Source organism: Aplysia californica, unplaced genomic scaffold (genome assembly GCF_000002075.1).
Source record: "Aplysia californica isolate F4 #8 unplaced genomic scaffold, AplCal3.0 scaffold00753, whole genome shotgun sequence".
NCBI lineage: Eukaryota > Metazoa > Mollusca > Gastropoda > Aplysiida > Aplysiidae > Aplysia > Aplysia californica.
The window spans coordinates 318,957-345,465 of NW_004798023.1; the positions used below are offsets into that span (position 1 = coordinate 318,957).

Here is a 26,509-nt window from a genome sequence, read left to right on the forward strand (position 1 = left end):
TGAACAGTTTATATAGGAACAGTAAAGTCTATGAACAGTTTATATTAGGCCTATGTATTGTGATCTTCAACGAAAGCAATCATTTTATTTTGGGATATGCCCAGATTGAACAGCGGTGCTCGGCTCGAGGCCTGTAATTAAAATTATTATTCGGGGCTGTTTTTTTTTTGGGGGGGGGGGGCTTAATTAACCTATCTATTTTAGTGTGTCGAATGTAGTAAATGATTTATAAAAGGAAAGAACATTGTAGGCCTAGTTAAGAAAGTGTAACCATTAATGGACTATACTGCTCATGAAAGCTTATCGAATTATTCTTCATAGTGAGTAAAGTGGGCCAAAGTAAAAAATAATAACTCCTCAGTCTCGTTGGTTGAAGAGGCCCTTTAATGAAAAAAAAAGAGAAAATACAAATCTGAACGGATTAGGCCGTTTATGCAAAAGAATCCTTTTGCTATAACATTAAATTTTTCTCTTTCTCTTGCAAGGGTAAGATCGAACGTTGTTAATACAAACGACGCGAATGTGACGTTTGTCCTTTAGATTTCGCGGTTTTTTCCCTCTCTCAGAAAAAACATCAAACAAAATCTGGGGATATGGTAGACTTTGTTTACAATCTCCATGGCGTACAATTGTAGAGAAGTGGAAGCAACACTCGGTGACGTTTGCAGTTGTAGGCAAAGCTGACCCTTGCGAAATAGACGGTAAGGAAATCTTCTGATGTCATAATACCAAAGTCAAGTCGGCTGCCCGTCCTTTCTTACTTCTGGTAAAACTTATCTTTTTTTCATTAGCAGGGTCTTATACTTTCTAGAAAGCAGTGGGCGCGAAATACCGACCGACGTTATGGCACTATAGATAATAGTAGTTATTATAATTATGCTATAAGTTGTTTTGCATGCTCTACTGATTCCGTTAACCACCCCCCCAAAAAAACCCCAAACAAACAAGAAAAACAGGTGAGTCGCGGCAGGGTGTTGTTTTGAACTGTTAAATTCATTTGTTTTGTTATTCATCATAGATAAACTTGATCGTGAGGAGATCAACATCAGGATAGGGAAAGCAGCAGCAACTTTTGGAAGGCTGACAAAACGAGCATGGGAAAACAAAAGATTAACCTTCAAAACAGATCAAGATATACGAAGCATGTGTCCTCAGCACACTCCTTTATGGATCTGAAACATATGGACAGCAGACATGAAAGAAAAGCGCCTCGAAATTTTCCTCCTCAGATGCTGCCGCAAGATCTTAGGCATTTCGTGGCGTGACAAGGTTACAAATGTAGAAGTGTCGACACGGGCAAACCTCCAGAGCATGACAACTATCTTATGTTTAAAAAGATTGATCGAGATGGCTGGGCCATGTCAAAAGAATGGATGACATTAACCGGATTCCGAAGATCTCTATGGAGAACTTGCCCAGGGAAAGAGACCAAGAGGAAGACCAAAATTGAGGTACAAAGACACCTGCAAAAACAACTTGTCTAAGCTTGGAGTATATGTTAGCATCTGGGAAGAAATAGCTGAGGACAGGAAAAGATGGAGGAAAATGACAAAGGAAATAACTAATGCTAGAGAGCAGCCTTAGAAACAACCAGGCTGAGAAGCGCCAACGACGAAAGGAAAATAGCAGAAATACAGAGCTTCTATCTACGTCACTGACAGGCAAGCACTGCTACAGAATCTGCGCTTCAAACATAGAAAGAATTAGCCATTAAAGAAACTGCATAAAGACAACCTTGAGACCATCCTAAACTAATAATTGACCGCCTGCATAGACGAAAAGAGCCATATATATATATACATACATAAACATTATAGTGGCTCGCTCATGACTATTTAAAGCGATATATATAATATATAATATCGTGATATTCATTATATTATTAATCTAGGCTAGTTTCTCTTGTGATTAGTTTCAAATGTACCTTTCTTTGGGAACCATTCAGCTGTTGCTCAAGTGGAATGTTGGGTTGGTAAAGGCCTATATTAAACCTAAGGAAGAATTGAAGGTTTAAAATGATTCAATTAGTTTAGAAATAATATATTGTATAAGTCTTCCTTTCTCTTTCATTGACTGAGACCTTTTTAACAGTAGGCTTAGTTGTATTATTTTATAGGCCCTATGCTTGTCAATCCATGGTTCAGAAAACTGTTATATCTAATACTGTAGGCTCATCTATATGCTAGGCAACATTTTTACATTTGGGGGAGGAGTTCTGCAGAGGGCCGGCACTTACTTTGACAAGGTCCACTGAGCAAACTATATAAGACTTAGGGTTAAGGTTAGGAAGGTATACCCTGCTCAAAATATCCTCTCTTCTGTGTGTTGTTGGTCGGCCGGCCCTCTGCGGAACTCCTTCCTTAATTGGAGTTTAAATTGTTGTTGTTTGTATCTCTGTGCTTTTTAAGAAAAAAACGTTTTAGCAGCAGTAAGTGTTGCAGTATCACTCTTTGTGATGGTGGCTTAAATTTTTTATTGTGGTTTTTAATAGTTAGTTGAAGTAGTTGGAATAAGGAGTAGTACAGTCGAAGTTAAGAATAGGTAGTTATGACATTTGTTGGCTGGATAACTTTTTTTAATTTCTCAAATTATGACAAAAAATGGACTTCAAGTAAGTTTTCAATGAAGAGTTTAAGTGTGGTTTAACTGATTATAGAGATACCGTGGGATATCCTGAAGGCAATATAAAAATCAAATGAGTTTATGCTGAGAGAAGCCTTGTCATGATCTATCAAACTATTAGTTTGTTTTGGTTAGTGTTTTACAGCTGGACACATTAAACATTTTCAGTTTAGGATTTTTGAACTTTGCATGGGTGACGGCTGAAGCCTACCCTTATCGATTTCAGGACCACGTATGGATTTTTAAAATGTACAACTTGGACACGGGACCTCCGAGATTTTTCGCTCTTATCTGAGAACACTAGGTGTTAGATCTTATCTGCCATAAAATCAGGATTGTGGCTGAAAGACAGCAGTAAGAAGGAGCCAAGGAGTAGCACTAGAGAAGCTGTAGAAAGAGTCAATAGCCTAAAGGAGGGGGCAACGGTGAGAGGGGGGGGGGGGCAGAAAGTGGAGATGAAAGCAGATGACAGACCATTGTTAGAGAGCCAGGAAAGGAGGTGAAAGGAGAACATTTTAGAGAAGAAAATTTTCCGTCACTGTCAGGTTTCGAACATGGGACCTATTGAACGAGAGGCATACACTGTAACCTTTAGATTTCGAGAGTCCCCTATCAAACTATATATTGATCCTTATTTTTAAAAATCTGAGGCTGGTTATGAAGAGATCCTTGATATCTGATATTTTGTACCTTTATGTTTTCTTTTGTCTTTCGTTTTACAGGTTTGACCCCTTTCAAGCTAAGGCACAGATATGTATTACCAGGTGATACACTGTGACTTATCATTTACTTGTAAAGCTTGTTTATTCGTGTTTGTGTGTTAAGTTTAGGCATCTGTTAGGAATCACAACTGATTGTTGATGCCTCTCTAGACCATCAAAGTGTATCACTGGAATTCCCCCCCCCCCCCCCGAAAAAAAAAATCACTAATGCAGATTTGTGAAGAATTTAGAAGAAAAGTTAGTTTCAGCTCCATATCCTCTTAAAATAAGTTATCCCCTTTGTGACCTATATGATATGCGCTGTTCGTCATATTTTCTCACACGGGAAGCAAGACAAAATGCTGCTGTGACGTACGCCATTCGTCATGCCTTGCAAAGCGCGAGGACCATGATGACGAATGGTTCGTCATAGCCTAGGTTGTATTCTGCAAACTGTTTATATTATATGCAGTTTGTAAAACAAATCGCAGATTCACATTCAGGAAGTTTTTTTTTCATTTAAAGAAATCTTGTCCTTTTAGAGATAGATAGTAGTATTTACAAACCAGGTCTAATTATAGCCACTAGATCGAGCGCTTCTCTGTGTCTCTAGGGATAAAAAACTGTACCTTGTGAAGCACAAATTAACTGACCTGGTGTCACGAAGGGGTTAAAAGAATTCTTTTCACAGTATGTCATGGCAACCCACATGTTGCTGAACAGAGAATGGAGACCCTAGATGTGTGTAGTAGGTCACGTAAAATCTGAATGGAGGGCTCAACTTTACTTTTATCAGTTATACATGTAAATGAGCAGGTAATACAAGGTTTTCACATCTCATCTTCCTTGCTATTGTTGAAAAAGAAAAACCCCCCCACCCATCTAGATTATCCGGAAGTGTGTCATGCTCATGAGGTCTTGCAAGATGCGTCTTGTGATGGCCTTTAGCGGAGCTCGAAAAAGAGTTTGATAAATGTTAACCTGGGAGAAAGGTTAAGAATAAACTAAGCAGAATGTGTGTGTATGTGTGTGTGTGTGTGTGTTTGTGTGTGTGTGTGTGTGTGTGTGTGTGTGTGTGTGTGTGTGTGTGTGTGTTAGTGTGTGTGTGTGTTTGTGTGCATATGTGTGTGTGTATGAATGTGAAAGAGAGAGAGGAGAGAGAGAGAGAGGGATAAAGAGAGAGAGAGAGATAGAGAGAGAGAGAGAGAGAGAGAGAGATGGTGATAATGAGATTTTGAGGGTGCTTGACCTACGAAATGAGCTCTGAATCCAAAAAATGGGTAAAAAAAATAATTAAGTAATCTTAAACCACAAACTTAAATGAAAATAATGTCCGTTTTATTAAGTCATCATCTAAAGTGTTCTAACTTTTTTTCCCCTGTGATGTTTCTTCCCTCAGTCTAACTACCCAGCCTATTACGCTGGAGCAGGCTCATACCCCCCTCCCCAGTATCCCAACTCTGGCCCTCCTCCGCCACCCATGGCCATGAATGCACACAGTGCCTACAATGTCAACCAATACCAGAGTAGGAATTATCTTCATTATGTTTGTTTGTAGTTTTTTTTCTTTGGAAGTAACTGTGCGATAAAAGATGTTTCAAGTTTTTCTGTGAGTAAAGCAATGAATTGCAGTGTTGTCAAGCAAGTTTAAATCTAATTCTGGATCTGGTTTTATGTTTGAGTAGGAAACTTTTCATTGCTGTCTCAAGAAACATGAGCAACTCGGTTTGATCTTGCTGTGCAGGGTTGGTAAAAATCCTAGGAGATAGGCCTACTCATCTTTATTGCTACAGCAATGATTAATTAATTATAGCAATCTTTCAAGGACTCAAATTATATTAGAAGGAAGGAACATTTTACCTAAAAGACTTCATATATTTTGCATTTCTGATTTGTAAAATTTCCCCATACTTTCTTGATCTAACCTATTTTATGGTGGAGTCTTTGAATATGCAGATATCATATTCATTGCTCTGCTTAGTTCTGGGTGATTTCTTGATGTGAAAAGTAAAAGATTTAGTCAATTTAATATTCAAAAATGTTCTTCTATACAATTAAATACTGGTGTAAGCAAACCGTTCTATTGAATGTGCACCATACCAGCCTAGAACAACGTGTTAGTACTTATCACATTGTACTCTCCCTGCATCCAGTGGGAGGCTACCACCAGCCTCCAGGCTATGTACCAGGCTACGGAATGCCCGCTGTCCAGCAGATGCACCAGCAATCTATGCAGATGCCACAGCAGGTGAGAACTGTTGCTCGTAAATTTTTTTTGGCTTTGCATGAGTTTTAAAAATCTTACTAGATGCATGTGCACCCTTTTGAGGGGAAAAGGAAAAGCCAAAAAAAGGAGGGAGAAAAGAAGGGATGAGGGTGGGTGAAGACTGATCTGATGGAGAATACATACATACTTTCGCTGTTTAAAGATATGCGACTCTATGCTTCTTCATTCACCTTATGAAGCAGGGTCAAATGGAGTTGAAGCATTTTCACTGGGACAGTGGTAATATAATATAGCCTATTTGTCATGACTGACTTGTGTACTTTAACTCATTTCTTCTTTCTTTTTCCATTCTGTTAGATGGGGATCCTGTCAGGAGCAATTCTCCCAGAATCTGTTGTTATTGTTTCCAAAGTTGTTGTACATCTTTCTCTCCTTGCCATTTTGGTCTTTCTTGTTGTGTTTTGTCTACAGTTGTGTTCTGAAATCCATCTCTTTAGTGTATGTGTATATTAGTGTGTACAGATTATAATAATATAGTCGTCTAACAGCTACCTGTCCAAGATAATCACTGTTCACCCCCCCCCACTCTTGCCTTTTTAATAGATAATTGCACTGTCCAAGATGTCCACCTGTCGAAAACAATCTCTTTTCTCATCGACAATGGATGGCTGTTTTGGACTTGGGACAATTTTGACTAATTTGGAAATGATGAAATTATCTGTTGAAGGCAATTGCTGTGTTTTTTTCTGTTGACTTTTGTTTCTTAAGACAACAGGTGATGAGTATTTGTGTCAATGAACCATGCAGTGCTATCTTATGATTGGTTATGTTGCTTAGCTGTGGGTGGTTGGCGGATGCTCTGGTGTGGTTTGCTTCTTCTTTCCTTACAAACATCTATCGTCCTTATCTCCCTTTCTTCTTTTTTATGTTTGTTACTCTCTTGTAACACCTCTAATCTTCTGAGACTCATATGACCTTATGCAGTTGCGAGCGCCGTAAAACCTCTACTAAAACAAAACTGTTCAGCTTGTCTTTTGTGTACTTTCTGTGATCAGCCACCTCAGATCATGGAAATGCCAACTACGGCTTACCTCAAGACTGTGGAGAACAGGCAGATGGAGAGGCAAATGGAAAGGCAAATGGAATTAATGGAGGTAGGTTAACAACAAATGCTGTTCATTCCATTATTTCTTTTTTCTGATTTTTAAATTTTGTTATGAATTGGTTTCTTTTTTATATTTTTTTACCCCCAGCTGTCAATTTAAATCATTTAAGTTTTAAAAATGTAGGCCTAAAATAATGCACAGTTGAACTTGTCCAAGATAACCACCCATTGCCGGAGGAAAGTGATCATCTTAATTGAGTGGTCCTCTTGGATATCATAAGAGACACGTGGAAGTGCTTTCAATTTGATGACGTAACTCTTACATTTAATAGAAGTTTACTTTTGAACAAAACCAAATCTAGCAGCTTTCAGACTCTGCATTTCAGTCCATGTAACTCAATAACTATTTTTGCCTGCATCTAATGTTTGCATTGTTTATTTGCAGAAAATGGAGGACATGGTCCGCAGTGGCCAGGTTAGTTCAAGCTTCTTAATTATTTGTTCTAAATCTTAACCCTTTGAGCCCTGACCTCCTGAGGCTATCGTGCCCCTCTGCCTGAGCTCCTGAGTGATCGATTTAATATTACTAATATTTATATGATCGTCAGAATCTCTTTCCATATTCCACTCAGGGTAGTCCTTGTCGTTACCAGCATTTTATTCAGGAAGACTTTAAAAATAATCAATAACATCTTGTATAGTAGGCCCTAAATGCTGTTTTCCATACATGTTTTGTCTTTGGCGGGCCGGGTTGGGAATGGAGTCTCACTCAGCAGTGTACCGATGGCTAGGCATATGGGCAGTTTTACGTGTACCGGTGACAAGGGCTCAAAGAGTTAATGATGTAAATTGATGCTTCAGAAATGTATGCTACATATAAAAGTATGAGAATAGTCATGTTTTTATTGATTATTCTGAAGGTTTGAATATATGATAAATTTAGTCTGTATATGTGTGTTCTTGTCTGCTTATATAACAGTGTTGTGTGGATGTGACAATGTCTAAAAATGATGAGCCACGGTGAATGAAAGAGAAAAAAAGAGAAAGGAGGAGGAAGGAGATAAATAAATTGTACTACCTTATACCTGTTTGTAGCTTTGGGACTGTCAGTTGTTGAGGGGTTTATGAATGCACACTGAAAAAGCAACACGGATGAGACTTTTTTAAAGTGTCAATGATTGTTGGGGCATGTCAGTATGGTGAAGACATTAACCTAAGCTAAAAAAAAGGGTACTGTGCTGTTGCAACCTGCAATAGCATTTGAATATTTGAACTGATAAAGTTGTGGTTTGCTTTGTGTTTTGTAATCTTGTAAACTGTGAATGTAATTTCGCTTGTCTGTAAGTCTCGTTTCTGTTAGGAATAGAAGAGGTCTTTTAAAATGTCTTCTAAAATATAAAATAAAATACTCTTTAGGGGGCCAGTAGTATTTTCTGTATCAGAGTTCCTTTCTATTCATCGCAATGTACATCCATTGAGTTTATTTTTTAAATAGTCTTTCATTTGCCAAATGCATAAATGCAAACATTACTTTCGAAAGTTGTGAGATCATTGCTTATGGCGGAAAAATTTTCAAGCAGTGTAGTCCATCTGTAATTTTACTAAACTTTTTTGTTGTGGTAAAGAAGCACTTTTTTTTTGAAAAGGTGATTATTTCATTGGCTGTTCAGTTTTCATCCACATTATTGTTTAATTTATTGTGAAAGTAAAACTTGAGTTTAAAACATTTTCTCTTTTTTTTCCCAAAGTGCTTTTCATTGATTCAGTTGTTATTCAGCACATACATCTTGTTTGTACATTTTTCGCAGGATATTCACAGTCAGAAACCGGAGGAGATCATTGAAAAGGCAGAAAATCCAATCAAGCCGGTTCAGGCCACAGATGTGGTAAGTTTCTATAATATGCCACTGCTCTCTTTTGCCTGCTTGAACAATATCATTTAAAAAATAAACAGTCTCATATGACACACCAATAATTCTCATCAGTTATTGCCACTCTTTCATTAGGGCTTCTCTATCATCTTTTATTTGTGCTTGGTATGACTTCTGTCTCTCTATCTTTTTTAACTGATTCAACGCGCAGATAATTTTGACTTATGTTGCAAATAATTTGTGATGGCTTCGTGACCTCATGGGTGGTCTCACAAAAAGTTAAACGAAGAAATATCTAGATTTGATAAAACCCAAAGTGTGGCACATAGAAATGTTCAGAATAAAAAATACCATTCAATGACACCCCCAGCGGAAACATCACAAGACAGTCACTGCAGTGGAACCCACAGGGAGCACGAGGCAGGGGTAGGCCACGAGAAACATGGTGGAGATGCGTGGAAAGGGACATGAGAGAAATGAAGCTCACTTGAAACGAGCTTGGAAGGATGGCTCAGGACAGAGATAAATGGAAGGAGCTTGTATGTGGCCTATACCCTGCCAGGGGTGAAAGGCATTGATGATGATGATGATTCAATGACACCAGAAAAAAGAGTTGAAATGTAAGCGGTCAAGAAAAAAATACAAGAGGAAATTGATCAAAGAAAGGGACCAATTGATGAGAGCCGCTCTGCGTAAAAACACAGGAGACAGTCGGCGCTTGTGAGCAGTGCTGCGGGCCTCATCCGTTAACCAGCACCTGTGTTTAATTGCCAGGGTTTTGCGATTGCGTGCATAAGACATGAATTTGGTTCCAGCATGCGGAATATATTTTATTAAGTATCTACTACTTTTGCTTGGATGCTGTATCTCACGCAGCCTATCCAGGATAACCCTGACAAGCAGAGTCAAAGCAGTCTATACCTTTTAAATTATTTACCCTATTGTGTCTATGGGGTTGTAAAACATTTACAATCAGTGGATGCCTCCCTTTCAATGTGAGCTGGTCCCAGTCCTGTTTTAACTAATTTGACATATACTCAGGGCAAAAAAAGCTTTAAATAATTTTTCAAATTTCTTTTGGAATCTTATAGAAATATTTAGGCCTAGATCTAATGAAAATTAAATTGTTTTTGTCTTTTTTGAAATTTTTGCATACATCACTATTTTCTATCAATGTGCTATATAATATACATTTATGTTACCTTAGTATCCACTGTTTAGTCTTCAGTTTATGATGAAACAATCTTTCATTTTTTGAACAGGCTATGTCAGACCAGCAGATACAAGCAGCTGTCAAAGAGGAAATGAAGCGTGTATATGTTGCGGAGCTGATGCGACGCCAGTGTGTCTCTGGTACGTTTGAGGTCACCGAGGGCACCGTGAAGCCTTTCAAGGTCTATGTAGAGGGGGACCCTGTGGCGGACTGGAAAGAAAAGAAGCAGAGCATGAACATCAGAGGCAAGCCGTGGGACCCAGAGTATGATTGTGAATACCTTCGAGATGCAATGAAAGGCTTGGGTAAGTCTTTGCATTCAGTGTATTTACAAGAAATGGACTTGATTTCATGTGCTGTAGTAGCACAGCTACTTATAGACTTGACCAACATTTGAAAGTGTGAGATTTGTATCCAGATAAGGTCTGAATTAGTCATGAGAGTTTAGCGAGTGCTCTTGTGTGTTATGCTCCTTCTTTCCTTTCAAACACTTATCATCCTATCTCTCCTTTTTAATTTCTTTGTATTCGGTATATTACTCTCTTGTATCAGTATCACCTTTCATCTTTGGTACTTATATCCCAAATTGTGTTGCAAGTACTGTAAAAATCTTACTATAGAACTAGATTAAAACTAAGAAGTCTGAATTATTCTTCTTCCTTGAGGTAGGAACAGTTTATTTCAACATGGTGTCCTGTCAGGGCACGCACTTTTTGCTCCACTTTTGAAATAACATGTAGTGGAATTTTAGTTGCTATGGGGAATTCCTTGTCTAGTAGTTTCTCTAGTCAGGGTTGTTGGTCAGCTGCCTTCCTTGGCTCTAATTGGTTTCATTTAATTTTTGGCTCGGAACTTTAGAACCTAAACTTTGAAATGTAACCTTGCGCTCAAGGAAATTTTCCTTTCACACATCCATGACAAAAAGTTTGCTTTTGAGATTAAAAAAAAGAATGGAAATTCTTCCTTGTCTGGGTATTCCATTAGATGTTCTTAAAGTAAACCATGCAAGGAAATGACACCTATGGAGTGATATATAGCTTCTGAGGAACGTAGCCTATTCTGGAAAATGCTTTTCCTTTTTTCTTCCAGGCACCAATGATGATGCAGTCATCCATATTGTGTCCAGCAGATGTAACCAGCAGAGACAGGAATTAAAGGAAATCTTCAAAACTATGTATGGACGAGTAAGTACTTTGAGAATGTTACAAGTTGTGTACTCGCACATGATGAATGATTCTACTTTTGAGCTGTTTCCCTCTGACAGAAGCTCTGTGACATGCTCTGGGATTGGTTTTCTTTTAGGACTTTTATTCAGATTAACTGATACAGGGCCCATACTCATCTACACAGGCATTCTATTTTAAGATAAATCTCTGTCATTGCCGAATGGGAAGTAGGATACCTCTTCTTCTTCTTGTCATTGTCCTTCACCTCCCTCTGCATGTCTTTCTCTTTCATTTTCCTCTTCTTCTTCAAAACATCCTGTTTTTTTATATAAAAAAGAGTGTTAATTATACTTTATCAAATGTAAAGAAGAAAAAAAGAAAAAAATGTCTTAGAGTGCTTACTAGAATGTGTATTAATCTTTTTTAACATTTGCAGCATGTTTATTGTTCTAGAGCTCTTCCAAAATTTAATGGTTTTGATTGAAGTGTGGTCAGGTTTAGAGAAATTATTTTAGAGCATATTGACAAAACTGCCTGCTCTGTCTCTCTATGCACAGTGCAAATAGAATAGGAGTACTTTATAGGTGCTTTTCTCGACTGCTAGAGTAAATCTTCTTCTACTTTTTTCTTTATCTTTCGAGGATAGATTTTGGAACTTTTTTAAAATGGGAAATTTTGGACTTGGACAATTTGCAGACAACACTAAGGAAATAACTCATTTATCCTTCAGGACCTGATAACTGATCTGAAATCGGAGCTCAGTGGAGACTACAAGGAGCTTGTGATGGCTTTGTTTGTGCCCCCTGCAGAGTATGACGCGTGGTGCATCAAGGAGGCCATCTATGTGAGTATCTTCTATCTCTCTCTGGCTTTTTAGTTTTAGCAAGTGTCTCTGGCTTTGGATAATTGGTTGGTTCTTTCTTTAGGGGAATGAGTGTTTTTTGCGTCCTAGGAATGATTGTTGTAGTTCTGGTTTTACAAAATTTTATGTGTGGCCCTTTATGACTTTAAACAAACTTCTATTTTTTTTGTCATGAAGTGTATTGATAGAACAAAAGTAAATGTTCCTAACTGGGATATAATTGCTGTAGTATTTCTTAGTGTGATGTATATGACATGACCGCAGATGGAGGGAAAAGTATTTTAAGGTTCATACTCAGTTCTCTGTTCATTTAACAAATTATACCTTACTTAATTGTCTAACGATTGTTGAAACATTTTTTTTCTATAGAGGTGTTGCATTAAAAGCATACAAGACAACACGTCAGTTACAACAGTTACGGTTCCGACTTACTCTTGACAAATCAGTTCCCTTAAACACAGACTACACACTCGTACTTCAGTGTAGTGGATTGGAGCTGTAACTGCAAGGTTTTAGCCTGCTCTCTAATCAGGACTCAACAAGGCTGCCTCTTTTCCATTTTTCGCAGAAAGTACACAGTCCGAAAAGGAAAAATGTCCAAAACTGCGACAGTGAAGAAGAACGTCTCACAGAGCATTTGGGTGCGAGAGGTCACCACAGAGGTGGAATTTTTTTTCAGATGTGTGCAGTCTGGTCAAGATGAAAAAACAACTTTTATTTGTGCTACAGAATTATATACACTTTGTGACCTTAGAGCTTTAAAGTTGTAGCTTCATATGATTTGTGCAGGAAAAAGGAAACAGCAGTTGAACTGAGTTGTGCATAATCAGTATCATTTCAAGGAACTCTTTCCTGAATGGTTGCTGACATTCTGTTATTATGAACAGTTCCTCTGCCCCCTCACAAACTTTTCTTTCTCTAGGGCCTGGGCACAGATGAGCAGGCCTTGGTGGAGATCTTGATGACTCGAACCAATGAGCAGATCAAAGAAATCAAAACTGCTTACCCCAATGGTAAGTGAGGTATACTGCATCGTTTCTATAGTAGCAGCCGTGCCTTCAGTAAATAATATGATATTCTGTTGTTTATTTTATGCCACTTTCAACACAAATAAGTTATAAAACTTATAAAAGGAGTGGGACTTCCGAATTGATGCCTGTCTTCAAGTTAATGAGGAGTTCTCAAAGAAAAGAATCCAAGCTCACTATGGTTTTTTTAAAGAATGCCAACAGTGTCATCTCAATACACAGCTGTGTATGATACTGACTGAGCTAATGGTACATCCACTGATAGATAGAAACCTTGAAGATCTGTATTTATTTTGAGAAGGCTGATTGGTGAGGGAATGATGTCTATCTGGTAGGCCTACAGAGTAGGGAAAGCATATGTTAACCAACATAATTGTTCTCAGCAGTGGAAACTTGTTGCTTTTTTATTTTCAAGCCATGTCTTGAAGGGATGCAATTCTCAGAAAGAGAAAGCATCTCAGGGGGTTCACAAATTGTATTTGTCAATTACAATTTGCATGCATGTGATATAAGCCCTTGGTATAGTGACAGGATGAGGAGAGGTAGAGTATTTTGAATCTAGTAAGTACATTTATGTGTGACAAAGTCAATTTGAACACTTTCTTTTCTTCTACTTTTTTAGGCACTGCTGTTAGACTTATGTAAAACTCAGAAAAATTTTCCAGTAATTTTTCTAGCCATTCCACTCAACATGGTATCCTAATCATCTATCTTCTGTCATCAGTATAATCTTAAAAATATATAATAGTAGACATTTTACACCCACATCGACATCATTTAGATCTGTTGAGAGGCAGGCTGCTTTGACCCTACCTGTCAGGACCAACCACAGCTAAGAGGGACACCATGTCGCAGCAGAATGCCGATCTCAATTTTAAAAAGCCTTCCAACATGGGAATTGAAGTCGTGTCTTCTACGTGCAACAGCAAAGCACCTAACTGGTAAATCACAAATACAAGTGTAACAGTTAAGACTACCCTTGATAAAGATATATCATAATATATGGAATCCTGAAAGGTGATAAACTTTACATGTTCAAGTTGAAAATAGGTCATACAAATATGAATCATACGCTGTGGGATTAAGGTCCATTGGACAACTATCTGTGGAGTATTGACGCAGAACGCATGAACAGAAGTAAGATATCGTTATTGTGTGAATTGACCTGCGTAAACTGTCTTATTTCCAGTTGTACATAAGAAGCGCACAGCCAAGAGCACGCAGTTTGAAAAGGACATCAAAGATGACACCAGTGGAGACTTCAAGCGCCTGCTACTGTCAGCATCCACAGTCAGTATTTTTCGATTTTAAAAAGTTTTTAAAATGGAGCTAGAGCACATTCCAGACATTCAGTATGTGGTTTGTTGGTGTACTGGTGGACTCCAGTGTAAGTGTCTCTGGTTTGAATCCATAATAGAACATTCTCAGACTTGGGTTTGCTTGAGGAGTTTTTCTGTACTTCCACCCTCTTGGGATGGTCCTATCCGGAGTGATGCCATGTCAGCAGCTCCTTTTTTAAGGACTTTATTGTTTTGAAAAGAGTATAAAACCGACGCCAAGGGCATCTAAATACATTCACCATTTGAATATTACGTTATCCATAGCTCTTGAAATATAAATTTTATTGCTGTCCTACTATTGGGACTGATTTTATATTTGTCAAATTTTCTTTGCATTCCATTCATAAGATACCAATGTTGACTGACAAAAAACTGTACTTTTCAAATCTTTCTTATTGATGTAAATACCTATTGAGGGAACAAACTTTTCTTTGTTAAAGTCATATACATACATGCTATCATTTGTTTAAATGTCTCTCATACTTATACACAATGTATTTCCTTTTTCAACATATATTTTAATTTACTGAATCCCAGCTATTTTTCACTTGACATTTTGGAATACTTGTTGGTCCTAGCTGTTTTACTTTGAATATTACCAGCTTTAGATTTATTGAATTGAAATTAGAATACCTGTACCTGTTTTTACACTGTTATCTAAAGACAGTTGATCTTAGTTAATCGAGTTATGAATGCTTGTGATTTAATTTTTCTCTTTAAAGTTTTAATTTTGTGGATCTCAATCAACATTAACATTGATTACCACGGAAAAGTACATGTATTACTCTCCTGCTTCTTTATCATTCATATTTGATAGAGCATTACCGACATCTATTGTTCTTAATCTTGTCTTATAACTTATAAGCAGCAAGTGGCAAAAGCTTGAGAGAGGAAACGAGACTTTCTTTATAATATGTATGTAAATCTGTTAAAGTTTCATTTTCTCCTGGAGAATTTCCTTTACTGCTTCACACAGGATGTAGGCATTTTTTTCAGTAAGGAATTCATGCTTTTAAAAAAAAGCTTTATAATAAATAGTGATTTTCTTTTTCAGGTAAAGCTTTATAGTGATACTCTTTTTCAGATAAAGCTTTATAGTGATTTTATTTTTAAGATAAAAGAAACTTCATGGTGCCAAATGCGCTCAGCACATCATAAGGTCCTTGTTTTTTTGTGCTCTCACTCTCTGTGTTGGGAAGAGAATGCTTTAAAAACTTTGCTCAATGTTTTGGTTCTAGGGTCGAAGGTACGAGATTTCCCAGCAGAGACTGGAACAAGCTGTGGAAGAAATGGTCAACCCACAGGACGGGGAGTTCACTGGTGCGTATACAATTGTGTCACAGCAAGGTACAAGAATCAGGCACTCGTCAATTTTTGGGCATATTGAGACATTTGTATAATCTTATCTTAAAGTCTGCTCATTTGGTTTGCCTTTGGTGAAAAAAATACTCGTCTATCTTGAAAAGAAGTCTAGATATTTGCGAATAAAGGAGGTGGGAGTTGCCTGGTGTCAGAGGCAAAAAATATTACCTATCAGGGGTTTCTCCGAACTCCTGCCTGAATGATGATGTGTTGATGAGTCAAACTGTTGTTAGTATGAAAGTATTGGTATCTTGTTTCAGTAAAGCTGGCAAGTGTTTCATTTCCAGCCTGTGGTTGGGTATTTCTACACTTATAAGTGTACTGACCCCAAATTTTGATGCCTTAAAAGTTATCACTATTCAGAATTAGCCAGTTACTAAATTAAAATTTCTGTGATCTATATAAAACACTTAGAAACTCTGTAATCCGAGAAATGGTAGGCACAAATGTCAAGCATCATATCCAACACGAAAGAATCAAATGGTTCGGACATCTCCTACGATTACCAACACACCATCCAGCACAACGTGTCTACCTCCAAAAATTCGATGGCAACAAGGCTAGAGGGTGACCGAGAAAGACCTGGATAGATGGAGTCAGGGAAACATTAACCACCCACGGCATCCCCCTGACCCAAGCTCTCCGGCTGGTGACAGAGAGACGTCTCTTTCTTCCCGCGACACCCAAAAGGGTATAAGCGGCGGATAAAAGTAAAAGTAAAGTAAAGTATATAAAACAGTGGGTACTTTTCCAGACATTGGATCCATGGTGGGTTTGACAAAATGTCTGAAAATCTTTTCATATGTGCATCAAAGGATTACCATTTTAGAGAATACTTTCTTGTCTTTTGAGTAGCTATTCAATGATACTAATTTGAACTCTATCTTGAAAACCCACAGGCATGTTTGAAGTGAATTCCACAAAACTGTGTGACATGGAGAAGGCTCGGCAGGAGGCACAACAACTATACAAGGCTGGTGAGAAACGCTGGGGAACTGACGAGGAAACGTTTAACCGCATCTTCTCCACACGAGACTACTATCAGCTGAGGGCAACTTGGGATGAGTACGTCAAGGTGAGTATGAGTAATGAAGTGTCATCGTTTTGATATGAAATCAAAGAACAGATAAGAGAAGGAGAAAAGAGGAGAAGGGTATGTGGAAGTAGAAAAAATGAGAAAACACTTGTTGTACAGTGAATTCCCTTATTTTTATGTAAATGACAATTTTGATTTATCTGAAACAACAGCTAAACTGTGATAAGTATTAAGAAATCTTATTTGTTTCTGGTTTTTGTGTTAATGTAAGTAGCAGTCTGAACTTTGTCTTTTTGTATTTTTTCCTGCAGATCACCCAAAGAGACATTCTGAACAGTGTGGACAGGGAGACTTCGGGGAATTTCCGTACTGGCCTCAGAGCTTTAGGTAAATGATAAACTTCTTTTGATAAAAGGTGATGATTTTACACATATCTCAGAATATATGGTGAAATCTTGGTATATATTAGGTAGCGTAAACACGGCCTCGCGGGCACTCGCAGGCACTCGGGGCCTTCCGACCGCGTGGTATCGGTGAAATCGGGGTAATTCCGATCACTGTTTCTTTGCTCTTTCGCTATAAAACACCACATGCTGTACACCTTGTAAAAGTTCAGCTTTTCCTCGTTACAATGGTGTAAGTTGTTTTTATGTCCGATTATTAGGAGCTGGAGAATCGCTGACAAAAGCAAGGCCCCTCGTGGTCGGAATGCATGGTCGGCCGGCTGAAAAATTGACACGCGTGCATTCAAATGCTTCGCAGAACGAGGGATGATTAAATATCGTCTTTTCATTGGCGGAGAACTGTAGAGCTTTAAACGGGCTTTCCCGTGGTGTATATTTGGCCTTTGGCGTCTAAATAGAAAGCTTTTAAAAATACCGTCAAAATGTTTAAAGATCACTTTTTACACAAAATATGTAAAATACCGGCTTGAAAAAAGTATTGATTAAAAGATCAGCTTATTTTCTATTAGAATAAAGTAATCAACTTGAAATTATTTTTCATCAATCCTTCTGCGAGACTCCGAAAGCATGTTACCCCGCACGCAGGGTACACTACAGTATAGAGCCGACTCGCTCGCCGCGGGGGCCGGTACGGCGCCGCCCGGGACAACGCTCGGTGTTTTTGTCGAAATAATGACAGATCATCGTGTTTGAGGCAATAAAATATTGATTTGTAATGATCTCACAGTCTGAAGAAAAATTAGGCTCCATATATTTGTTATAGTGATTGTACTCTGTTAATGTGGAGATGTTTAGTGCTCTTGGTACTCTTTTATTGTCTGTCAAACATGGGCTTGCAGCCAGTGACTGACTTTAACAAATTTGATCAAATTTTAAACAACTACCAGTTTCTTAAAAATTGACTGAGAGCTTAAAGAATGGTACCAAAATGCTCAGTGGATATAGGCCTTTCAAATGGAACAGATAAATTTGGCATACAGCTACTTTGAAAATTTAGTTTCTGGTACCTATATACAGTGGAAACCATATATAACAGGCCCGGTAATAACAGGGATCCGGTAATAACAGGGATTTTTAAAATTCCCGTTTTTCCTACTCTTTGTCTCTATTAAAAGTTATCGGCAATGACAGGGCCTCATTGGAGTCCAACCGGTTATAGCAGGGACAAAGGCTCGTTAACAATGTGTAAAAAGTAAAAGAGAGAGAGAGAGAGAGAGTAACGCAGTGATGGAGCAAGCCCACGCAAGCCACGCCACTGCGAGCACTTGCAGCGTGTGAAGCGAGAGAGTGTTGCGGTGTGCTGCAGACCTCGATCTAGCCTGAAACCTAGCAACACGCACGCGTAATGTGTCACCAACGATGTCAAGCGCAAGAGAAAATGCCTTTCAATTGACAAAAACCCCCCCGAAATAATCCAGGCTGTTGACATAAAGCAAGCTCCACAGGCAGAGATTTGTTGTCAGTTCGACATTCCACAAGGGTCGATTCACACCATTATCAAGGGTAGAGAGAAGATAGTGGCAGCATACTCCACTGGGAAGTTTGTTCTGGATCGAAAGAAGATGAGACTGCGCGATGCAGATGCTGTGGACCAAGCTCTTCTGATGTGGTGGAGGCAAGGAGAAAGTTGGTGCCAAAACCCCTGTTCGTGGGTACTTGTGGCAAGGGTAACTACCCTGAAAAAGTACAGCTGGATTAGTCCACAAATGCTTACTTTCCTAGCATTTCTGATTTAACAGGGATTGGATATAACAGGACATTTTCTCTACTCCCACCATCCCTGTTATATCAGGTTTCCACTGTATATATATCCATTACCAAAGTGCTTACCTGGAGCCTCATGCCACTCACACCGAATTAACAAAAATGCTTCTTAAAATCTTATTGGGACTAGTACTTTACTTGTAGCAGTTGTAAATAACGATTCTCCCATTTTGTTTAATCGCATAGGCTCAAACATTTACCTCAGCCCGCGTTTTAGCTGGAGAGTGGTTTTGTTTGTTTCATGAGACCACTATGACATTTGTACTGAGAGTTATGAATTGGGTTATGAATCTCAAAAGCATTCTTACACTTTGTTATTCTGATAACTTGTTTAATGTTTCTTCATCAGTCATGAACATCCGTAGTCGCCCGATGTTCTTCGCTGAAAAACTTCGGGACTCGATGAAGGGACTTGGAACTGATGAGAGAACACTTATACGAATCATAGTCTCCCGATCTGAGGTAAGTGCTTTTGTTTTTCCCTTATTATAAATGAAGACCTGAGAACAACACCATGGCCAAGTCACATTTAGATGATTTTGGGAAAATGAGCAAAAACCTTATGGGTGACCTTATTTAGGCCACATATGGCCTAAATAAGCTAAACCCCCCTCCCTTACCTTCTTTAGGCCACACCTTTATACAAAGTCACAGAAATATTCCTTTTGTGCTTATTGAGGTACAGTGCAGGGTGATTTTACCTGCAAGGATAATTGGACAAAATGGGCAAAATCTTTATTGCTAATGGTCATATGTAGACAAATCCTATATCATTGTCTTTTTTTTTTTCTTAACTGCTCATGGTTATTAAAGAGTAGGCCAACTAGGTAGTAATTTCGGATTCCTAATACTAATATTATTATGGGCATTCTTAAAATTTTTTAACTTGTTTTTAGCGCTTTTCTCAATGTAAAACGGATTCCGAAAAAACCCCCAATGACCTTACCTTTCTTTTTCAAAGTATTGTGCATATATTTGTGTGAAACTATATATTCTATGCTTTCATGTACATGAAAAAAGCTAATAAAGGCAAGCAAAATGTTCTTCAGAGACATAGATCTAGTAGTTGGCCCACTGAATTTTTTTTATTAACCGGGAAAGATGACCAGAAAATAACAAAATTATTTTATGATCTTCACTTGCACTTGCAATTTTTTTGATAAATTATAGTCTACCTCATTGTCTTTTTTTCCCATCATTTTTCTTCACTATTCATGACAACTGGCATGTATTGTTTTCAGTTATTATCAAGAAAGTGGATAGGCGGACTACGGGGTCTATCTAGCCAAAAGGATAGGTGGACCCCGGGGTCTACCTAACAAAATGCTAGGATTTAGGATGTGAACCCTAGAGTCAGCGTAGTCAAATAAGTAGATCTAGGTTTAACTAAGGATCAGTGGACCCCCGGGTCAACATAGTGAAATAAGTAGATCTCAGTTTATTTTATAGTAGGACTGGCGGAGCCCGTGGTCAACGTAGTGAAATTATAAGTAGATATAGGTTTAATTAAGGATTGGTGGACCCCGGGGTCAACGTAGTGAAATCAGTAGATCTAGGTTTAATTAAGGATTGGTGGACCCTGGGGTCAATGTAGTGAAATAAGTAGCCTACATGTAGATCTAGGTTTTATTTTAAGGATTGGGGGACCCTGGAGTCAACGTAGTGAAATAGGTAGGTTTAAGGTGGACCCCAGGGTCTACCTAACGAAATGCTAGTTAGGTTTTTAGAATAGGTGGAACCTGCGGTCACCGTAGTAAAATAAGTAGGTTTAATCTAGGTGCCCCGGGGGTCCACCAATCCTTAATTAAACCTTCTTATTCCTCTACCGCTATGGTGACTCCGGGGTCCACCAATCCTTTTAAAATTAACCCTACTTATTTCACTACGCTGACCCCGGGGTCCACCAATCTTTAAAGAAACATACTTATTTCACTACAGTGACCCCGGGGTCGACCTGTCCTAAAACCTAGTATTTCGCTAGGTAGACCCCGGGGTCCACCTTAAACCTGCTTATTTATCACTACGTTGACCCCGGGGTCCACCAATCCTTACTTAAACCAAACCTTATTTCACTACGATGACTCCGCGGTTCACATCCTAAAACCTAGTATTTTGCTCTGCAGACCCCGGAGTCCACCTATCCTCTTCAGGACTAAACTATTATCAATTTGAAATTTTCATTGATTAGCATTAAAAAAAAAAAATATTGAATCAGAGACTCGCTGTCTAAAAAGTCCACTGCTAATGCTATTCTTTTCAAAGAAAATGGCACAATTTGATTTTATGACATGTTGAAAAAAAAGAGTTTGAAAAATATCCCGAAAACAAGATAAAATGATTATATAGATCTCTCTCTCTCTCTCTCTCTCTCTCTCTCTCTCTCTCTCTCTCTCTCTCTCTCTCTCTCTCTCTCTCTCTCTCTCTCTCTCTCTCTCTCTCTCTCTCTCTCTCTCTCTATATATATATATATATATATATATATATATATATGTGTGTGTGTGTGTGTATTTTATTATGTATACTAAAAGACTGAGCAGAGGCTTACAATGTAAATTCTGTGCTCTACAAGTAGAGAAAATATTAAGTTTGCGCAAAACAGATTTTAGGAAAAAAAAGTTGGATCTAATTATTCTAATACAAGTAAAAGTGATTGTTATGCTGAGATTTGTTATTATTGACTCTGGAAATACAGTTACTTGCTGAATCTAAAAGTAACTAGAACTGTGCAATTCGTTTTATTTCAATTCCAAAGCCCAACGGCATAGCAATAATAAGTTAGATCTAGATCTAGCAGTTGTAGGCTCTCTGGCTACTTCTAGCATAGGCCTGCTACTACTGATTCTAGACAGGGAATCTAGATCTTGCTATCGCCTGCGCTATTAAAGTCAAATATATGGTAAAATAAAAACAAAACTGAATTTTTTGTCAGTCAGTAGGCTACATCCCAATTGCCATAGCCGCACGTATTAATAGTTGAATAATGCGATACCGAAGCAACACGTTATCACAGTGTGCAGGGGAGAGCGAGGTGCCCGGTCGATTCGGTGGTTCGGCTTTCGTAGATCTATGCATTTTTTACGGAAAGCCCTATTACCTGGCCTATTACTAGATCTATTAGTGTTGTGAAAACTTCAACCTCTACAGCTCAGGCGTCAAAAGATGCTGGAAAATAATAATACGTCCTGAAGTTTCATAATTTATTTTTATACAGAATAACACAGTACACAGCCAGTAGTTTTTATTTCATCGAGTTATAAAAATGGCCTTCGTATAAAAATTGCCTTGTTTTCAGAAGCAAATTTTAATAGTTCTAGTTCTACCGAATCGATTTTCAGGCGAATTCAACCATTTTGATGATCTTTGTTTTCCTTTTAAAAAGATGTAGATCTAGGCCTGTCGGATGTGGCAGTGTGATTAACACTGAGTTGTTTAGATCTAGATCTAGACCCATCAAAACACGAGGCTTCGTGGCCGATCACAAGTCTACGGGGCTTATCGAGGCCGATTTGCCCTGCTGCGAGCACGTTCACTAAACTGCCTATAGATAGAATCTACTACCAAATATTCTCTACACGATCTTTGCTACTACTACTACTAGGCCTACTAGCCTACATGTACGAGAGAGTGCCACCCAGGCAAAGATAGTGTAACTTTGACTCAGCCACGTTGTGTACACTCTTTTTATACCCCAAATTTAACCCGGAAGTCCATTCAGAGGATTTGACCTTTTCACTTGACCAAAGTGTGCCAAAATGGTAGCCTAGCTTTTGCCCCTCCAAGAAGGAAAAATCTGGCCCTCATTCAAACCATTAGGAGTGAGCAAAATTTTGCGTATTGTGCTTTGTTCTTTACAATATTCATTATGGTTATGATTTACAAGTTGTACACTGAGGCAAAACTGTACTAAATGAGAAAGGTGCACCATTATGAAAGTGGAACGAACTCAGTTGCCTGAAAAAGGTAGTTTGAGTATGTGTGGCCTAAATAAGCTAAACCCCCCTCCCTTACCTTATTTAGGCCACAGTCCACTGTGGCCTAAATAAGCTAAACCCCCCTCCCTTACCTTATTTAGGCCATATGTGGCCTAAATAAGCACTCCCAAACCTTATTCTTGAAATACATTCAAGTAAGTTCCGGTTTGAGTGCTCGTTAATAGATTTTAAAATTGGATTTAACCTTGTTGTTTCATTTAGGATTCACATCTTTGAATAAGAATTACTGGGCATAGGAACAGTATAGTGCTTTGTCTGTGCTACTAATAGATTATAGCCTTTTGTCGCCGCTTTCGAATGATATGCAGAACTCTATTTTTAGGAAAATGTGACTTAACCTTGTTATTGTTCTCAAGTCTTCAAATATTTTTATGAGAAACTCCTTTGCCCTTTCAGACCGATATTAATATTTAAAAAATAGCTCACTACTGTTCTAGCTGCTGCTTTTTCCCTGTTCAGGAGGGTACATCCCCTATCTAATGTTTGATGTTGTTGTTGTTGTTAGCGATCCAGTAGCATCTGAGCGTTAACTCTTCTGCATGATGCCATTCGGTAATAGTTGCATGTTTGTTCTAATTGTTGTCTTGAGGAGTAGAGGCAATTAGATGTGTGGGGTAGCTTGGGAAGAAAACATCTCCTTAAATAAATATGACTGGTGTTTTTTTGGGGTACACCTGACCCACAAGTAGTCTCTGACTGATAGTGGGAGCACTGTAAGACCGAGATCCTGAATAACAATAGAACTGGTTCTGCTTTGGTCAGATATAGTCGAACTTGCTCTAACGACCCCCAGTCCAAGAGAATTACCTGAACAAACCACCACTTCCTACCCCCCCCCCCTCGCCCCCAACACACACCTACCTTGCATTTTTCTATACTATAATGGCACTGTCCAAGAGTACCACTTATTTAATATGATTTTTTTCTCAACAATGGGAGGTCATCCTGGACAAGTTCGACAGCATCTGACTGTATAACGTTTCATTTTAGTTCATAAATGAAACAAGCAATAAGCATCATTTATCAACATTTTTTTTTGCTTCATTTGTTTCAGTTCAGCAAAAATGTACCTGTGTCAAAACTGAAAGTAGGGCCTGTAATATTCTGAAATGGCTGCGGAAAATCTTGTGGTGGATGTACACGTAGGCCTACAATTCGTCGCCTCAGAACTATTTTGTCCAAAGTGTACTTCAAGTAAAGAGGCACTTTGGACAAAATAGTTCTGAGGTGACGAAATCTTTGATACAAAATCTGTAGCCCCCACCCTAAATTTTTATGGGTTTGTCACGTAAACAAAATGTTTGTGTTTGATGTTTCAGATCGACATGGTTCAGATCAAAGAGTGTTTCCTCAAGCTGACCAAAAAGACCCTGTGGCGATGGCTCAAGGAAGATTGCAGCTTTAACTTCAAGCATCTCCTGCAGGCCATTGTTGGCAAGAACTGAAAATGATGAAAAACACCATAGACTATAGCGTAGTGTAACTGTTATGCTTGTTCTGCGCTAAATTCACAAAGCTCTCTTTTTTTATGTCTTATGCCAATCCCGGGGGGGGGGGGGGGGGGGGGGGAGAGACAGGGAGCAAATGGTTGGGTTCTCTTGTCAAAATTTTGATATTTTCCTCATTTTTTGTGTGTGATCACCATACTAACACTTAAAAAAACAAACACTGCTTTGTTGAAGAAAATTAAACATTGAAATATTAATTAAAGATTGTTGTAGAAAGTTTTTAACTTGGTTGTGTGGTTCAGGATAGCATATTCCATAGTGACCAGAAGGAATGGCTTGTCAGGGATTGGTCGAAGAGATTACATCACACTTTAATGTATGTGTAGAGACAGACACGTATGGTATATTTGTGCCGACCACAGACAGTGTCTGCTCCAAATATTACTCATTATTCATTTAATCTTTAGAAATTGCTCCAAAATCATATAATGTATAACCACAATGCTTATTCTTAAATAGGAGAAAAAAAAAGGGGATACATTCTTTTACTTTACTTTCACTTTTTTTACTGCTTTTTCTGACTTGTCACTATCTCTGAGTCGCCATGAAACATGGGTTACTATTTTCCAGTGAATGATGCAATTGAGCAACAAAGCAAGTTCATTATGTTCTATGTTGCCAAAAAGGAATATTTGTGACGATCAGATATCATAAAAGTATTAACATGTCACCGCTGCTGTTGAAGTTAAAGTTGTGTCTAGAAAAGTTCTTACTTGATTTCAATGTTTGTTTCTTCTCAATACATATAATCTCAGGCCACAAAAGATTTTTTTCTTCTTTACTACATTTGGAAAAATCACTTTAATTTTATACATGGTAATCTTTTCTGATTCAACCATTGCTGTACAATATTTATTGATTGATTGTTAGGGGTTGATTTATTTTGGTCCGTTTTGGGGGGAGAATTTTGCTAATGAAATATCATTTTAAATTGCACTTTACAGATTACTGCTTCTTTTCACTGCTGATATTATTTGTAACGATATTTTTTGTTTGCTATAATGCACACTTTGTTCCTTCAATACACTCTTGATGTGCAATTGTCAAACTTTGCATACTGGTACTACAACTTACAATACGCTGTTATTATGAGAACAAGGGCATAATTTCACAATTGGAAAGATGATTGGTATTATATTGTAAAAAGAAAAACATAGACGCATTAAAAATTCTTTTTATTATTAAAGCAAAAATCTAGAACAAAAAGTAAAGACCTGTTCTAGGCAGGCGTTTCTGAATGTGAAGATTTAAATATTCACATCCATCAAAAGCTACATGCATTCAAACAAGTTTGGTTCTGGTAAATATTAGCACTCCTGTAGTAGTTTTTCGAATTGATTGTTGTAATGATTTATTTGAATATATACGTACGTATACTTAGTTTTATGTCAACACCCTTCACATTTTATGTGAAAAGTTTTTTCCCCCTCTTTGTACAAACACCTCTTTATTAACTTTAACTCTAAAGCTGTCAGTGTAGTCGGTATATTCTTACAAGTCTTACAGGGCTTTCCTTTAGAGCTCCTTTTCAACCCTTTTTATCACTGCTGAGCACTCTTATACTTTTTTTCTTCTGTTTTATTTTGAATAAAATTCTGTTGATTATTTTGTTTTATAAATGAGATCACACCATGTTACCATTGCCAAGTTTTTCAATGTACCGGTAGTACTTTTGTACTGTACTTTTCTAGTTGTATTTCAGCTGAATACTTATTTGCATTTTTCTTTGATGTTATTATATTTAGAGGTCAACTGAATGGCAGAGGTCTCTGATCTTATTCTTAGAAAAGTGAAAGAAGAAAAGAAAGAGGATAAAAATACAGAAGTTTGGATCTGGATCAAGTTAAACCCTTCATTCCAAAAAGTGCTCAATAATCCCACCAATTGGTCTGAGACAGCCTCAGGGCTAGGGCACACCATCATTAGATAAGATGGTATAATATTGGGCTCTGGTACAGCTGACCTTTGATCAAATAAAGACTAATAAAGAAAGACGGAAAGAAGGCAAAGAGGAAAACGTGCAGAAAACATCATGCTTGGACATCTGAGCATTGACATTCTGGTGTGGTATTAGAAGGGTTACATTTTCTTGCTGGGGTTTGGAGAAGGAGAGAGATAACAGACAGGAAACTTATGAAAAGATACAAAGATGGTCGTTAAATAAACTAAGAAGTTACTAAGATTATTTTCCAGAGTACAGTTGTAAGAATAATACAATAGTGCTGAAGAGGAAATCGATATTATATAT

General features: G+C 38.0%; 1 protein-coding gene across 1 annotated transcript; it reads left to right on the top strand.

Moving 5' to 3' along the window:
* The first annotated feature begins 351 nt into the window (after nt 1-351).
* LOC101851445 (annexin A7) lies at nt 352-26,245 on the top strand. The gene is made up of 17 exons (XM_005109178.3): nt 352-701; nt 3,345-3,386; nt 4,723-4,849; nt 5,477-5,571; nt 6,606-6,704; nt 7,101-7,130; nt 8,464-8,541; nt 9,789-10,044; nt 10,829-10,923; nt 11,636-11,749; nt 12,690-12,780; nt 13,985-14,085; nt 15,374-15,455; nt 16,397-16,572; nt 16,845-16,920; nt 19,111-19,223; nt 24,073-26,245. Exons 2-17 carry the CDS (start codon nt 3,375-3,377, stop codon nt 24,196-24,198), a joined length of 1,671 nt encoding a protein of 556 aa, XP_005109235.1. The 5' UTR covers nt 352-701; nt 3,345-3,374; the 3' UTR covers nt 24,199-26,245.
* The last annotated feature ends 264 nt before the right edge of the window (nt 26,246-26,509 follow it).